General features: G+C 46.2%; 1 protein-coding gene across 2 annotated transcripts in view; it reads left to right on the top strand.

Annotated features, from left to right (window-relative positions):
* Positions 1-14,868, top strand: part of SMOX (spermine oxidase) — a 35,156-nt gene extending 20,288 nt beyond the window's left edge. For both annotated transcript variants that reach the window (XM_026648116.2, XM_026648117.2), the window contains 3 exons: positions 1,112-1,811; positions 11,286-11,446; positions 14,515-14,868. In XM_026648116.2, coding sequence (XP_026503901.1) covers positions 1,112-1,811; positions 11,286-11,446; positions 14,515-14,652 — 999 coding nt within the window. In that variant the 3' untranslated portion in view covers positions 14,653-14,868. The remainder of the gene's footprint in view (positions 1-1,111; positions 1,812-11,285; positions 11,447-14,514) is intronic.
* The last annotated feature ends 2,614 nt before the right edge of the window (positions 14,869-17,482 follow it).

The following is a 17,482-nucleotide window of genomic DNA, read 5'->3' as shown; positions in this document are numbered from 1 at the left end:
GCTACTCTGAAACCTGACAGAATAAATGTTAATCATAATTGGGCAGTTTGTGCTTTGAAATTGTCATGTGAATTAAAGGCTTATGAAGGAAGGCAGGGGAGCCACACGCACAACACTCTGGCGCAGTAGGTAAGTATACGTATCCACAGTTTACCTATGGGAAATTGAGGCAAAGAGAGACCTAAGGTCACACAGGGAGTCTGACAGCTGCTGTGACACTCTTCCCTCTGAGTCATTATTGAATGAGTCACTCGTGGTCATTAAAGAACCTAGGGCCTTTCTGGTAAGAAAATGGGTGTTAACTCTGGTGTCTTGGCCAAATTCTAATCTGGATAGTTGCATTTTGCCTCCCCAAGATTCTTTCTGTAATTTTGGTGCTGAATCATTGTAATAACTTGCTTTTATTTATTTAGATTTGATAAAGCTTTTCTACCATAGCCAGAACAACTTATACAACTACCACCGATGCGCTAGCCCCAGACTGTAGATTGTCCTATAACCAGGGAAAGGAGAAGAGCAGAGACTTTAAAGTCCATCAAGGACCTCTCAGCTGCAGATCATTAGCTAGTTGAATGTTAACGTTCATGGCGTGTTGAGATCTGCCTCTGAGGGGGTGGCTTTGAAACCCTTTTGTTCTTCTAATATTTCCGTATGGAATGTGAATCTCTGTCAACGTTGGCTAGTGAAAAAAGTGTTGAAATAAGCATGGCACCAGCCTCCGTTTGAGCAGCACCTCAGAGCTGATCCGTGTTCAGCGCTCCACCCCTTCTCTAGCAGAAAAGTTCAATGGGATTTGTACGTGATCAAAAGTGGCCAGGGCGTTGGTCCAACATCATGCAGAAGGGGCATCAGAGTACTATAGCAGAACACACTCCATTGGTCCTTAGAGAGAGAGAGAGTTGGTAAGCAGTATAACAAGTGATCTGTTTTGTCTAGCTCTTTGGCTTTCAGGTGCTATATCGGTAAATGTCAGTGTGGCCTAGTGCAAGGGACTGGGACTCGGGACTCCTGGGTTCTATTCCTCTTTCTGTCGTTAACTTGCACTATTCTGTCTGTACCGTGGTGAGGTGGGTAGCTCTTTGGAAACTTGGTTTTGTGTTGCTTTCGCTAGGTGGAGAGCTGTGAGAGTAGCTCCCATAGCATGGACGAGGTCTCGCTCAGCGAATTCGGAGAATGGACTGAAATCCCTGGGGCCCATCACGTCATTCCTTGTGGCTTTATCAAGATTGTGGAGATCCTGGCCCATTCCATTCCAGAGTCGGTCATCCAGCTCCGCAAGCCAGTCAAGTGCATCCACTGGAACCAGACGGTCAGCAAGGAGATTGAGCGTGTGGCCGACCACAACAGCGACCGCCCCGAGGAGGACCAGGGCTACCATGTCTTTGTGGAGTGTGAGGACTGTGAGTTCATCCTCGCCGACCACGTCATCGTGACCGTATCACTGGGGGTCCTGAAGAAGTACCATGAGAGCCTGTTCCACCCTGGCCTGCCTGAGGAGAAGGTGATGGCCATTCAGAAACTGGGCATTAGCACCACCGACAAAATCTTCCTGGAGTTTGAAGAGCCCTTCTGGAGTCCTGAATGCAACAGCATCCAGTTCGTCTGGGAGGATGAGGCAGAGAGTGAGAGTTTGACTTACCCTGAGGAGTTGTGGTACAAGAAGATCTGCAGCTTTGATGTCCTATACCCACCGGAGCGGTATGGGTATGTGCTGAGTGGCTGGATCTGCGGGGAGGAGGCTTTGATCATGGAGAAGTACGACGATGAAACTGTGGCAGAAACGTGCACTGAGATGCTGCGTAAATTTACAGGTCAGCAATGCTCTCGTTCCTTTTGTTGGTGGAGAAGAAAGGGGGGACCGAGAGGAAGGAAATGCAGTGAAGTAGTCAATAGCTCCTTGGCCTTTTGTTCCTTTTGAAAGGATGTGCAAATGCTTTAGAAGCACCTGCTGCAGAGATGCACTCTACGTACTTATCTAAGTGCCACTGCTCTAAAGGCTTGAGTGTGTTTTGAGACTCATTTATATAGAGATGATGATGAAGAACTGGAGCACACTACATCAAATGGTGGGTTGAGTGCAGTCAGACTCCAAATGCTTTTTAAAAAAATCTCCACTCTCATTTTATCAGCTTTAACAGTTACAGCGATGCACTGACAGTCCGGATTCCCAGGGCCAGATCCTCAGCTGGTGTAAATCAGCATAGCTCCATTAAAGACAATGGAGTTACACCAGTTGAAACCAGCTGAGAGTCTGACATTTGGAGTCTGTCTCTGACTCCCACTCACTGCATGTGTAAGTCACATAGGACTAAATTTTCAAAAATGAGCCACCCCGGGCCTCACTTTTTCAGAGGCTCTGAGCACACTTCTGTTCAATGTTAGCTGCCAATAGTTTACAGCAGTGAAAATCAGGGAGCACCCAAAAATGAAGGCACCCCAAATTAGTGACCTTTTAAAAATTCAGGCTGTAACAAGTCTGTTTGTCAGTTCTGCATTACCTGTCTAGCTTAGCTGAGGGAAGGGGTATGTTTGTGAGGTGTAGCTCACTCATGCTGAAAAGCTCGGTGAGATCCTCAGAGGAAAGGTGCTGTATAAATATGCAAATCATCCCTGAGTCAGTGTGTTTCTAGTGGGGATGCCCAGGGATTAGTTCTTGGCCTGACGCTATTTAACATTTTTATCAGTGACCTGGAAGAAAACATAAAATCAACACTGATAAAGTTTGCAGACGGCACAAAATTCGGGACTGGTAAATAATGAAGAACTCAGCTCACTGTTATATAGAGCGATGTGGATGCTTGGTAAGCTGGGCACAACCAAACAATATGTATTTTAATACAGTTGCATGTAAACATATGCATCTAGGAACAAAGAATGCAGGCCATACTTTCCCATACAATCCCCCATGGGGGATTCTATTCCAGGAAGCAGTGACTCTGAAAAAGATTCGGGGGCCATGGTTGGATAATCAGCTGAACTTGGACTCCCTGGGTGATGCTGTGGTCTAAAGGGCTAATGTGATCCTGGGATGTATAAACAGGGGAATCTTGAGTAGAGAGGTTATTTTACCTCTGTATTTGGCACTGATGCGACCACTGCTGGAATACTGTGTCCAGTTCTCATGTCCACAATTCAGCAATAATGTTGATAAATTGGAGAGGGTTCAGAGAAGAGCCACGCAAAAGATTAAAGGATTAGAAAACATGCCTTACAGTGATAGACTCAGGGAGCTCAACCTGTTTAGGTTAACAAAGAGAAGGTTAAGGGATGTCTTGATTACAGTCTATAAGTACCTACGTGGGGAAAAATATTTGATAATGGGCTCTTCAGTCTAGCAAACAAAGGTATAACATGGTCCAGTGACTAGAAGATGAAGGTGGGCAACTTCAGAGGGGAAATGAGGCGTCAATTTTTAGCAGTGAGGGTAATTAACCACTGGCACAATTTACCAAGGGTTGTGGTGGATTCTCCATCACTGGTAATCTTTAAATCAAGATCAGATGTTTTTCTGAAAGTTCTGCTCTAGGAATTATCTGCGGGACATTCTATGGCCTTGTTATACACGAGGTCAGACTAGATTATCACATTGGTCCCTTCTAGTCTTGGAAGCTATGAAAAATACTTTGCAGAAATGCAGAACAGAGCATTGTACAGTCTTGGTCCAAGGATTTTCGGTTTTAGGGACTACTCCGTACTGAATTATAATTTTTTTTAAAAAAGAGGTGCTATCAAAGATGAGAAATCTTTCTATGCTTCCAGAAGCTTCTCTCTTATTATTAACATATTCGTATCCACACATCCATCCCATGCGATCTAAACCTTAGTTTTTGATTAACTTCCATCATGTCGCCCTATTCTATTGACCCCCAGACATTTGAACATAGTTTGTGTTTTCACATGGTATGAACGGTCAGGTTTCTGCTGTGCATACCAGCCAATCATGGTTTACAGCTTAGCTGAAGGAAGATGACAAGTTAGCAAAGTTCTCTTACCTGTTTGTTGGCTATGAACCATATTCAGATCTTCAGCAATGTTAGTTGGATCAGCTATGCTTATGAGTACTTGCTAATTAGTTGCTTCCATTCAAGAGGCAAATAATAGCTTCTTGTGGATGTAGCCTCACTTGCACATGTAGACGTAGAGTCTAAACTCCTGGGGTAGAGACCTGGGGTGAAATCCTGGCCTCATGGAAGTCCATGGCAAAACTCCTCTTCACTTCATTCAGACTAGGATTTCACCCCATGTCTCCTCTTTAGTTTTGTACATCATGGAGTACCTTCTCACTATTCACATAATAGACTTTTTAGCGGAAAAGGACAGCCGTTACTCTTTTTTCTTTTTAAATCCCTGGCTAGAGACCTTCTCCAACACTTCAGGTGGAGACATTCAGAATGTATTTAACAATACAGATTTTGACTTGCAGTTTTACTGAGGGTCAGGATTTATTATTCCTCAAGATAAATATTGGCCTAGACTTCCTCTGTCAATACTTATCCCTCCAGTCATCGAGCTTCAGCTCCAGTGCCCACTGAAGTCAATAGGAGTTGAATTGGGACATAAATCTTGATACCCACTCCAATGTAAATCAGTAACTGTTAACTCTAATAATAAGAGGGACTTGTTACTGACAATAACAGGGCAGAAGTTAACTGATGACTTAGTTGCTTTATTTTGCAAGTACTGTAGCACGTTCTCTTGGCCAGTGGTTTGTTGCTGGTTGAGCCATCAGGATACCTCAGAGCCATTTCTGGCAGTAGATTCCTGTGGCAACTTTAACTTTAAGAGAAATCTATGACCTTTTGCTCAGCAGTCTGAAAGTTCACATGGCAAGAAACATTTCTCACCATGCACAGCATTAAAAACAGTGTGTGGTACTGGAAAATACTATGCCGTTAAATAGGGATTTAAAGCTACATGGCCTCCCTGAATCGGGGTGTTATAGAATCATAGAAGATTAGGATTGGAAGAGACCTCAGGACGTCATATAGTCCAATCCCCTGCTCAAAGTAGGACCAACACCAACTATCATCACCACTTCCTCCTTCTCCTCTTCAACTCCATCTGCAGCCAGAACTGCCTTAAGCACAAGCAAGACAAAGGTCGTGCTTGGGGCCCAGTGAAGTCTGAGCAACTCATTATTTATTTCCCACCTCCATCTGTTTAGGGGGAAAATGCTTACAAGGCTCAATTTTCCATCCTCGGGACCTTCGAATTGCAAGGTTAATCCAGCTTGAACTCCACTCCACTGCACTCCACCCTTCTCTTGTTCCCATCCCAGCCTCCACTGAGATTATAAAGAAGAGTGCAGTGGTACCTTAAAAACATCCATATAAATTGAATCGAAATCACTGTTCTTACTAATTACAGCAGGTCAGCTCCAACCTTCCATAAAGACAAGAGAAGGCTCTTTTCATAACATCATGTTGTCTTAGTGCTCCACGATGATGCTTTCCAAATCTTATAAATAATCTTGATTGCCATTGTTCCTCCTATTTAAAACTGTTGAGCTTCTTTTTCTAAATTATTTTATTCGGTGGGAACTAAATTCTTTAGCTTCCCCCTCTCCTACTTTGCACCTCCCCTCTTACAAGTAAAGTTAGTTACCGAACTCTCTCTCCTCCCTCTCACTCCTCTTTTCAGGGGAAAATAGTTTGAAATTGGATCTTCGGTGTCCACTACGGTTGCTGTTCCGCATGATCCAACACTTGCTCAGTGTCCATCAGGTTCCTCAACCATCGCAGCTGTAACCCATCTTTGTGCTGGTTACATTTGCCAGATCTCCACAGCCAAACTGATCTGGTCTCTCTCTCGGGCACTCATCACTGCAGGGAAAAGAGGGTTCTTGGAGCACTTTCATTATGCCTTGTGTCCAGTTCCACCGGTGAAATGTTCATGGTTTGATTCATTCCCCCCAAGCAAGTCTTTTTATCTGCTGGAAAGTTTTTCACAATGCCCGTAGCTGTTCCTCTAAACCTCCCTGGGATAACAGGGCGTTTTTTTCATTGGTGTTTGCTGGGTGAATTTTGGTGCTCCAAACCCATACTTGGATAGCTAACTAAGCAGCCTGAGCTCCCTCAGCCACTGTTGAAGCTCACCCTTTTCACAGTCAAACCACTTATTCAGGTGCTTCAGACACCCAAGTCTGGAGATTTGGGCCTTAACCGCTCTGTGTCTGTTTAAAATGACTGCACCCCTCTGCAATACTTCCCTGCCTCACAAGAGACTTGAGAGACATAATCAGTGTTTTGAGATGCTCAGAGGAAAATGCTCTATAAGTCCAAATGATTATTACTGTTGCAGGGAATAGGTCTACTTGTGACCTAACTCAGAACTTGCCACCAGCAATCTAGAAATAACCATAACCCTCTGCTCCATCAGGCCCCATCATTAATGCTGTTGATTTTTATACCTCTGGGTAGCTTTCACACAGGGATGGGCATTGAGGGACAGTGCAGTGCTATCTCATGCTCCTTTATAAACAGAATACAGGAGTCCCTAGGACTCCGCTCTTCAGCTGTACATTTAAGTTACAGGGTCTGGTCCAGTGCCCATTGAAGTCAGTAGGACTCTTCCTATTGACTTCAGTGGGTGTTGGATCAGGCTCATGTTCTATTATTTTAGGCTCAGCATAATTTTACTCTCGGTATGCTTCTTGGAGGAGGAGGAGAGGAGATTATCTGCCTCTGGAACCTTAAATTTCACATGTAAATGAGAGTAGTGGATTATCTATATTTGCTGTGAAAGCCCTCTAGGTTTTGCTGGCCTGAGAACCATTGACAATTCCAGTAATTCACAACTGGGTAGCTGAAAAATGTAGCGTCCTCTAAATCTGATTAAAACAGGCTGCCTCTAGCCCATAGGCCTAGTTTGACTGCTGTATTTGGGGTGGGAGGCAGCTCCAGCCAGGCCAATAGGGCTGTGTGTGTGTGTCGGGGGAGGGAGAGACATCTTCTCTCTCTCCCTCTCACCCCACTTTCGCTGGCTCTCTTCCCGCTCCTGGAGTGGTGGGCACTGCGACGGGCTGCGCACTACCTGGGCTGCCGGTGCTGGGGGGTGGGGTGGGCCAGCTTAGCAGGGGAGCCCTGGATGCTGATGCTGTCTGCTGTGCTGACCTGAGCGGGGGAGCCACGACCACTCTGGCACCAGCTGCTGCCGCTGGACTTGATGCCGCCATTTTCTGGTGACTCCTGGCGCTGCTGTGGCCGCCTTCCTGCCGGGGCTGGTGCTGCTGCCGAGGGGACACGGCATGTCGGGCTCCCGCTTCCCCGCTGCACCGCACAGAGACACGCGGCAGCGTGGGCCCCACCAGGACCACCAAACAGCCAGTACCCCGGGCTGCTGGGGGACAAGGAGGAGAAAGTTGGGAGTCAGGGAGCTGCTGGCAGGAGCCCAGCTAGGTGCATTAAGTTAAATGCACCGAGCCTCTCCCCCTCACTACAGCGTCTCCCTATAAGGCTGGCCTTGTTTGGGGGGGGCAATGTCTCCCCCCGCCCCCCAACTATGCCCATGCTCTAGACAGTCTGAGGCCTTGTACCCATTACTGTGTTGGCTAAGCTCTCAGTGTTGAGAATTTGGATTTCTGGGAGCCTGTGGCCAAGGCACTCACTCAGCTATGCAGCGTTTTTCTAATGCTGACACATGCTGTATTAAATCTGCAACCTCCCTGTGAAATGTGCTTTGTTCTTTCTGCATCATACATGCTTCAGCTTTTAGCCTTTCACATTTTCACAATGTTTGCAAGTGCAAAATCTAAAATAACATTCAGCGGTGCTCATGCTTTTCAGTTTAACTTTTGGTTAGGGTTTGAACATGACTGGACTTCCTGCAATAATGGACAACCTGCATGGAGTTCCAAAAGATATTCCAAGCTACAGCTGAAAAGCTTGACCCCTCAGTCTTCAGGAACACTTGGATCCTGATCTGTATTTCGTGGGTGGCTCCTAACTCTACAATGGACCAAACAAAGGGCTTGATATAAAGCCCACTGATATGAATGAGGCTTTCCGTAGACTAAAGTGAGCCCTAAGTCCCCAGATCAGAACACTACCCAACTTTCTGAGGAAGTTAGCTCTAGACCCATTTCTACGAGGAACTGATCCAAAGGAAGTGAATCAGCTCTACCTACTCACTCTTAAGCAAGTTACAAGGCTGACTGACTCTGCAAAACACACAGGCAAAACTCCACTCGATTTCAATGGGAGTTACTTACTTACCTGCATGCACACACATTCATCCCTCACCAGGCCCTACAACTATGATACCCTGGTTTGTGTATTGTAAATCCACACACCCTTGCCTCAGAACTAGTACTATGAAAACAGAATAAAGAGAGGCTGGTTTGGGTTCCATGGATTCCCCCTCCACAGATTCAGAAATATGAACCCTGGTGGGGTAATAATGGGTACGCTCTGTGACGCTTCCCAGGAGTACCTCGCTACCACCTGCCCTGAGCATGAGGGAGCCTTGTCTGTGGCTGCTCGGAGTCAACGCCTGGACACCGCCAGCCCCAGGAAGCATGAGCACTCTCAGCCTACCCAGGCTCTGTCGTCCCTTTGCAGATTAGTGATAGAGACACACCAGTCCCTGAGTTGTCTGAGCATCCGCTGGAGTATCCAGCCCCTGATCCACTGGGCGCTCACAGAATTCACAGATCCACTACTCCCAAGGGAACAGTATGCACCAGCCTATCAGTGTCACCTCTCCACTTAACACACAGCACTTAGATATGTTTATAGTGCAAACAGGAATATGTTCATTTGACAAGGAACAGTGATGGGAGAAGAAGCAAGCAGGATTAATGGAAAGAAATGATTACAAATCAAATCAAATCATAACACGCATTCTAGAGCTTAATCTCATAACTAGCAAGTTGTCCTCCTCACCCAAAGTCCTTCTCACAGTGTTTTTCATCTGGATGGCTGAGCACCTGCCTTTTGTAAGCCCAAGCCCACTGGCAGCTTGTCTCCCCAGATGGAGGATGCCAGGGTGTCTCTCTGCACCCCTCCATGTAACAGACACGTCCTTTGCTTTTCACCTGTAAACGGATTTCTCCCCCTGCTGTTCTTCCAATTAATTTCTTCTGAAGTTCCTGCAATCTCCTCGTTAGCATATGACTCAGTATGCAAACAGACTCCTGTTGTAAAACACGCAATACACAATGGTCAGCCAAGCATTTAAGAACATAATTTGCAGTATATATACACGTCTCCTTACATAGTATCCACTCATACATTTTGCAAAGATTAGGATGACCAGTGTGACACAGGCTTTCAGTAGAGACCTGAAGTGATACTCTTCAGTGGAGGGGTATGTAAATACCACACCCAGGGTACACCTCTAACCCTTCTGCATCCCTCTGCCAGTTGGCAGCAAGAAGTCCTAGGGTCACACACTCCTATGTTAATGATAGCCAAAGTCTTTGCACAGCCATCATCTCTCTATTTGAATAGCGCATCTGTGACCCTTTCTTAGGGGTTTCCACATCCACATCAATGTATTTATTTGATCTGTGGACAAACAGAAGCAGCCCGAATCTCCAGCTATCTATAAAAAAATGTTACGAGAGTATCCTGTTCGATGAGTTTCTTGACAGATTTTCAGCTGAGTTTTGCTTCCCTGCCAGGCAGAGGTAGCATTTCTAATTGGTTTTCTTCCCCTACAAGGGAGCACTGCAACATTGTGGCTTGTAGAGTTTGTCTATTTCCCCTCAAATGGAGCCTCCCTCTATCAGTCTGCCGTGACTGGCCAGGTGGAAGTTAAAGACACCATAGGATTTCTATTGCAAAGTTGAGGGATAGTCTGTTTCTTGGCCAGCATTCCCCACAATTTCTCACCCCAAATGTAACAGGTTTCTAATATTTAAAGTGGCGTGAATGCTACAGTCAAATGCATAATAGATACTGCTCTTTTCCTCCACCTCCACTGTACTGCGAAGAGGAGGATGGTCTGGGCACAAGCACAGGGCTGACAGTAAGGAGATCTCAGATCTGCCACAGATACTTCGGTTTGACCAGGGGCAAGTCACTTTATCTCTCTGTGCTTCAGTTTCCAGTTAGTGCTATGGGAATGATACTGTTTCAATCACAGAAGGACTGAAGCTTAACTCATGAGGGTGTACTTTTGGAGATCTTCAAAAAGGAAACACAATGTTGTTTTTTACACGAGTATCTGAGTCATTGCTTTAAGCCCGCTGATTTTATACAACTGCCATTCAGGCTAGAGATACCCCAAACTCTCTTCCTTTCACAAATTCAGTAGCTCCCTGGATTCTGTAATATGTTTGCATGCTCCCTAACAGCCTCTGAATTATCTCTTTCTAATCTCTGTCCCTGCTTTTGTCTGATTCTCAATTTAAAATTCAGTACTGGTAAGGGCAACGTCATGTTCCCAGCGTTATCAACTTTTTATTATTGTTCTGTTATGTATTGACGCCGGCACCTAAAGACCTCTGGGCACCTTGACAATATAAAATGAGAACATGCACCCTTTACAATGTGAGGGCAACAAAGGCTCATTTCTAACCACCTCCTCTTATTTGGATTGGCACTGTACAATACATTGTGTGACTTTTGTGTAAGTGCTTTGGAATGTGCTCTGTAAGAAGACTTTAGAGTACAACAGTATTTGCATTGTGTTATGGCACTTGCCATATGTTCTCTTGGGCTTATGCTCAACCTTTTCAAAATAAAATGTGACAGCCATTTCCTTGACAAATCTGATATCTTAAAATGTGGCTTCCTATTTCTGCACAGCTCAGACACTTATCAGGCTTTTCATTTCAAACCCAAGTCATTGCCCGGAACCATTGCTGATCCTGCTCCTAATTTTCCTGGAAGAGCATATTTTTAATTCCTTAAAACCTACAAATGGCTGCATACATGTACCTTGACTGTGCAGGTTCAAGAATAAAGGTCTTGCTTATTTGTCCGTCTGTACTATACTTTAGTCCCATTGGTCATCAGTTCAATAATACCACTATGCCACAACATACGCTTCTGTGGAGGAACTTCCTGTTGTACGCCCACCTCATATTCTTACAGCGTTGTAAGCATACAAGGGGTGAGCTGTAACCAGAGGAATAACCAGCCCCTGTCCTCAAGAGAACTATTTTAGGCTTGTTACATAGGGTTGTCAGGCTCACTATGGTTAGGCCCTTATAGTTGTATTTTAAAAATGTGAAGAAATAACTAACTGCCTGGGCAGGTTGCAGAGCTCCCCACTAGTCGCCTCCCGATTTTGCAGCCGCTTTTCTCTGGACTGTGTTTTCTCCTTTGGTTTTGACCCAGGGAATCCAAACATTCCGAAACCTCGCCGCATCCTGCGGTCCTCCTGGGGCAGCAATCCCAACTTCCGAGGATCCTATTCTTACACCCAGGTTGGGTCTAGCGGGGCTGATGTGGAGAAGCTTGCTAAGCCACTGCCTTATACGGAAAGCTCCAAGACGGTTGTAAGTATTGAACACTAGGATGGAGAGAGAGATGGTTTGGCTATGACTTTATTAAGGGGGCTCGCTAGATTCCATGGTTTGTAGCCTACTTTCGATACAATATTTATACTGATCTGTGCGGGCCTCTATTCTCCTCTCCTTGCAGTTCTTTGTTTCTTTTACCTACTGGAAATCTGCCCTCAAATATTTTAAACCTGTTCTTGGGCTGATTTTATTCAGAGAGGTTTTGCCTCCCTGCTTCACCTGCCTGTTCTTCTTACTACTGCTTTTGGGGGTGGCATGGGGGCACTGAACACAGAGAGGGACCTTCGGACATTTGCTCCCCATCAGCCGGGGCAGGCACCTGTAAAAGAGAATCTCAGGTTGGTCATGATTGGCTGATGCATTTTTAAACACTACTTTCTCTGTCTGTGCTAGATGCCAAGTCCTGTTTGAAACGATGGGTGTTAAATAGCGATCGTTTACTCATTTTAAAACACAACCCTTTTTTCGTAGTGTTCCTGGGAAGCAGTGACTCTGAAAAACATTTGGAGGTCATGATCGATGTGCTCCCCAGTGTGATGCTGTGGCCAAAAGAGCTAATGTGATCCTGGGGTGCATAAACAAGGGAATCTTGAGGAGGAGCAGAGAGGTTATTTTACCTCTGCATTTGGTTCAGTGCAAACGCTGCTGGAATCCTGTATCCAGTTCTGGTGCCCACAATTCAAGAAGGATGTTGATAAATTGGAGAGGGGTCAGAAATAAAGCCACGAGAATGATTCAAGGATTAGAACAAAACCATGCCTTATAGTGAGAGGCTCAAAGAACTCCATCTATTTAGCTTAACAAAGAGAAGGTTAAGGGGTGACTTGATTACAGTCTGTAAGTATCTACATGGAGAACAAATATTAATAATAATAAAGGGCACTTCTGTCTAATAGAGAAAGATGTAACATGATCCTAAGGCTGGAAATTGAAGCTAGACAAATTCAGACTGGAAGTAAGGTGTAAATTTTTAACAGTGAGGGTAATTAACCATTGGAGACCGGTAATTTTTAAATGAGGAGAGGATGTTTGTCTGAAAGCTCTGCTCTAGGGAAGTTCCATGGCCTGTGTATACAGGAGGTCAGACTAGATGATCACAGTGCTCCCGTCTGGCCTTAGACTCTGTGCATCTCTGAATGAGTGTTAAACATGGCCTCAGTTGTGACTTATCCTGAGGGCTAATTTGGAATATGCCAGAGCAGTGTATTGAGAACTCCTTCTGTGGCTGTGCTAGTACATTAAAGAGATCCTGCCCCTTGTCGTGAAGCTCATGCGTTGGGAGTTCAAGTGATAAAATGTTCTTCTCAGGCAATCCCAGTTCTTTGAATGTGGCGCTAAGAAGACATGTGAGGTGTCCACTATGTCTGTGCAATTTCCCAGGCTACTTGCTTTGTCTCAGGGTCTAGACCAGAGGTGGGCAAACTTTTTGGCCCAAGGGCCATGTCGGGGTTGCACAACTGTATGGAGGGCCGGGTACGGAAGGCTGTGCCTCCCCAAACAGCCTGGGCCCTGCCCCCTATCTGACCCTCCCACTTCCTGCCCCCTGACTGCTCCCCTCAGAGCCCCCGACCCATCTAACCCCCTCCGCTCCTTGTCACCTGACTGCTCCCTCCTGGGACCCCCGTCCCCTATCCAACCCCCCTCTTCCCTGACAGCCCCGACTCCTATCCACACCCCCGCCCCCTGACAGCCGCCCCGGGACTCCCAACCCCTATCCAACCACCCTCTGCTCCTTGTCCCCTGACCACCCCTTCCCAGAACCCCCCGCCCCTAACTGCCCCTCAGGATCCCACCCCCTTATCCAACCCCCCCTTGCTCTCTGTCCCCTAACTGCCCTCCCGACCCCTATCCACATCCCCACCCCCTGACAGGCTCCCCAGGCCTCCCACTTTCAACCCTCCCTGTTCCCCATCCCCTGACCGCCCCCGCAGAACCTCCACCCCATCCAACCGCCCCCTCCTCCCTGACTGCCCCCAAGGACCCCACGCTCCCTTACCCAACCCCACGCTCCCCGCCCCCTTACCAGCAGCAGGAGCTTGCAGCCGCGACACCCAGCCGGAGCCAGCTGCACTCCCCACGCTGCCCAGCAGGAGCGGCGTGCCAGAGCGCGGCCTGCGTGGCGGCGTGGCTGCGGGGGAGGGGGGACAACAGGGGAGGGGCCGGAGACTAGGATCCCCGGCCGGGAGCTCAGGGGCCGGGCAGGATGGTCCCGCGGGTCGGAGTTTGCCCACGTCTGGTCTAGACCCCCTTCCTAGAGAGATGATGACTTGTCAAGCTGACTTCTGTGATCCTGTCTCTTCTTTTGGCTATACATTTTTTGTATAATTATGAGGGGCAGAGGTGCCTATTAAAAGGGGAAGTTGAGATTTTGAATCATTTAAATTCTGTGAACATCTCTACTTCCTGTGGAATTCACCACTTCAAAGCCCATGTAGCCTTTTCCCCTTTCATATCTCTCATGTGTGGGGGAATTTAATTAATAAAATCTCTGGATGAACCAGAGCTTTTTCATATGCGATCCCCTTAACAAGCACATAGATACTGTGGTGAAAGACGCTATAAAATCGAGAGAGATGCCACTGTTCTCTTAGTCCAGGAATCTGGTGGCTTTGGGATGTATCTTGTCATACTGGGGAAAAATTAAACTTAACCCTCAAAAAGAATACAGTGAACATGGCATCGTGTGGGATGAAAGAAGCAGAAACTGAATCTGCAGAGAAGGTAAAGCTTTCAAACCTCCTCTAGTGTAGATGTGCTGCAGTCGGATAAAAAATGATTTGCACCAGTACAGCTGCATTGGTGTATCCATGCCCTCAGAGGATGGTACTACACAGTCACGCTAGCCAGTACATATTTGGTACTCACAACTGCATGTTTTGCATGTAGCTGTGGCACATCCCTTTGGAAATTTCGCCCCTGATGCCCACAAGAATTTGGGTGTTAATTTTGAGTGTGTAGAAGGGCAATAGAATGTTTGGCTCTTTCCCGGAGCTGTAATGGATGGAACGCTGTAACTTCCACTGACTTTCTTTTCTTATCTCCAGCCTATGCAGGTGATGTTTTCGGGGGAGGCCACTCATAGGAAGTATTATTCCACTACCCATGGTGCTTTGCTTTCTGGCCAGAGAGAGGCTGCTCACCTCATTGAAATGTACCAAGACCTCTTACAATGCAGGAACTGAAAGGCTTAATGTTTGAGAAGAACCACTAACTCGTGATACCTTTTACAGTTGTGTGTAGGTTTTTTTAAATTAATAGTAGAACAATTTTTATCTTTTTATATAAAAAAGCCCTAACTGTTTAAAAACATAGTCACCTGTAGCTTATTTCCTTTACTGTATTGTTAACAGAGGAGGGTGCTCTTTCTGTATGGTAAACTTTGTGTGTGTGTGTGTGTGTGTGTGTATGTGTGTCATTTTAATTGCACTTTCAGTGCCTCTTCAAATTTTTTTTCTGTTTTGTAAGTGCCTTCTCTTCTAAAATAAATGTTGTAATAAAATATCTGAGTAGTGTGGTACATCCTGTGCACTTGTTTGGGAGCTTCTGCTCAATACCTTATTTTTCTCTTTCCAAAAAGTTTATGGATTTCTGTTCCTTGCCATGGGATTTGAATAGGAGGGGTCTTTTCTCTTAAGGTGTGTCTTCACTGCAGAATTAACTTGGGTGATGGGCACGGCTTAGCCTAGCCCAGGTGTGAGCAGTCACACTGCAAAGCCCTGCCCAAGTTATTGTGTCTTCACTGGTGTTGCACTCCCATTGGACTTCTGGGGGCATATCCCATGGGGTTTTCTGCTGCTCTATGATTTTTCCCAGTGAATTGTGGGAGAATTTGTCTGCCCTTCTGGGCACACGGGGGGAACTGTGGGAAGGCCCTCGAGTACTTGAGTGGTTTAGCCTGTCCACAGGGCAAAGTGGTCAGGTTATCAGCCTGAGTGAAAGCAGCATTAGCCTATATCCCCAGCTAGTTTGGGTTTAAAGCACCACCAAACTCAGGTGAGAGCGTTTTGCATGTGGATGGGAGCAGGGTCAGGGGGAACACCCGTGTAAGAACCCAAGCTAACTCTGCAGTGTAGACAGATACTTAATTCTGTTTGTTTGGTGGCAGTGCCCCAGATACGCTTTCCAAACAGAAGAAGACAAGGGACCAAAGTCATTTGAAGTCTGAGACTACTACTCACAATAGTAAAGGCCATGCCCAGCAGCAGTTGTTTGCAGGATTGTGGATGGCTGGGTCCAAGCATGTTATAACAAAACCAGGTGTTTTTAAAAGTATTCTGAATGCTCCAAATACACTGGTAGACATGGACCTGAGCTAGATCCCCAGCATCTAACCATCAGGAGGCCAGATCCCAGCTTTGCATCCCAGGCCTACCTGTGCACATTTGAGACAGCATATCCTCAGAGGGGAGGGACCAGCTTCCCTCCTCGGCCTGTTCCATCTCTAATTCCCTTGGCTCTGTGAGAAGGAATATTCTGCTCGTACGCTGTAGGCGGTACCCATATGAGAATACAGAGCATGGGCTCTGTTGTTTGAGGCGGATGCTTACTGTACACTCAGGTTGGGGCTAACTGTTTCAAACACCTTTGGGTTGCCACCTAGCTTAATCTTGTAATATATGTGGGGGTAGGAGGATTTTGGTTTTTGCGTGTCTCGGTGATCCCTTTGTGAGGCCAGCTTTCTGTAACAGGCCTAGGTTCTGGGGCAATCGGATAAAACAATGGCATGACACCTTCCCCCAACCTTTGTTTTATTGAAAGCTCATATTCCATTATGGCTCGGACTGAGAGCCTGCCACTGATTTAACAATCCAACTCCACGTTCCATGAGGAGCCTAAACATCATGCAAAAGATTAGGGAATCTCTCTGCCAAGGTTTGTTTATGGTGTATTCTGTCTCCTTCTTCTTGCATGTCTGACCCTGGTGTCCGGCACTGACTGGGGTAATACACTTTTATCAGGGGAGCATCCCAAGGTAATGATACCAGCAGTAGTAATCCAGCACAGCTCAGTCCTAGCCACATTTGGCTTATTTGAAAAATGGTTAAAACTGAAGTTAGATTAAATTTCTAGCCCACAGTACAAAGCCTTGAAAATGTAATTAAAGAAGGAGAGAGCTTGAAAAATGATACAACCATCTATTGCACCATGGGCCTCTCAAAACGTCAAGGACAGCTGAGCTAGAACTTAAATTTTCCAGCACCAAAAGGACCCTTCCTACTTGAGCTAAAGGAGAAGCTCGTAAGAACCTAAAAAAGGCCATACTGGCTCAGATCAATGGTCCATCTAGCCCAGTATCTTGTCTTCCAACAGTGGTCAATGCCAGGTGCTTCAGAGGGAATGAACAGAACAGGGTAATTTGAGTGATCCATCCCCTGTCACCCAGCCCCGGCTTCTGGCAGTCAGAGGTTCAGGGACACCTGGAGCATGGGGTTGTGGCCCAGACCATATTGGCAAATAGCCATTGATGGACCTATCCTCCATGAGCTTCTCTAATTCTTTTTTGAACACAGTTATACTTTTGGCCTTCACAACGTCCTCTGCAAATGAGTTCCACCGACTGACTCTGTGTTGTATGAAGAAATACTTCCTTCTGTTTGTTTTAAACCTGCTCCTATCAATTTCATTGGGTGACCCGCTGGTTCTTGTGTTATCTCCATTAGCAACTAGCCATATAAACCGTATGACATACAGTTGAACAGTTCTGTTTGCATCCAGGAGAGGTCAGTGTAACACATAGAGCCCTGCACAGATACAACATTTATATCCACATCCGATCTGCGACCCACAACAATGGTGCGCAGATATCTGCAGATTTGCAGGTCACTACACATAGTCATTCCTCAGTGTACCAAATGGTTTCTGAAGGGGCACCTCAGTGATCAGATTTTCCAGCTGTAGTTTGTATTCCAGCAATGCAATCTGGACCATGAAAATCTGTTTCACTGTGAAATGAGGAGGAGGGCACCAAATGCATAATTAGTAGAAACCATCTGTGCCAAATCCCCAGAGCTA

The sequence above is a fragment of the Terrapene carolina genome, unplaced genomic scaffold, assembly GCF_002925995.2.
Source record: "Terrapene carolina triunguis isolate 2854851 unplaced genomic scaffold, T_m_triunguis-2.0 Scaffold66, whole genome shotgun sequence".
Taxonomy (NCBI): domain Eukaryota; kingdom Metazoa; phylum Chordata; order Testudines; family Emydidae; genus Terrapene; species Terrapene triunguis.
The sequence above is the reverse complement of the archived record's forward strand: the minus strand, read 5'-3'. Positions and strand labels throughout refer to the sequence as shown.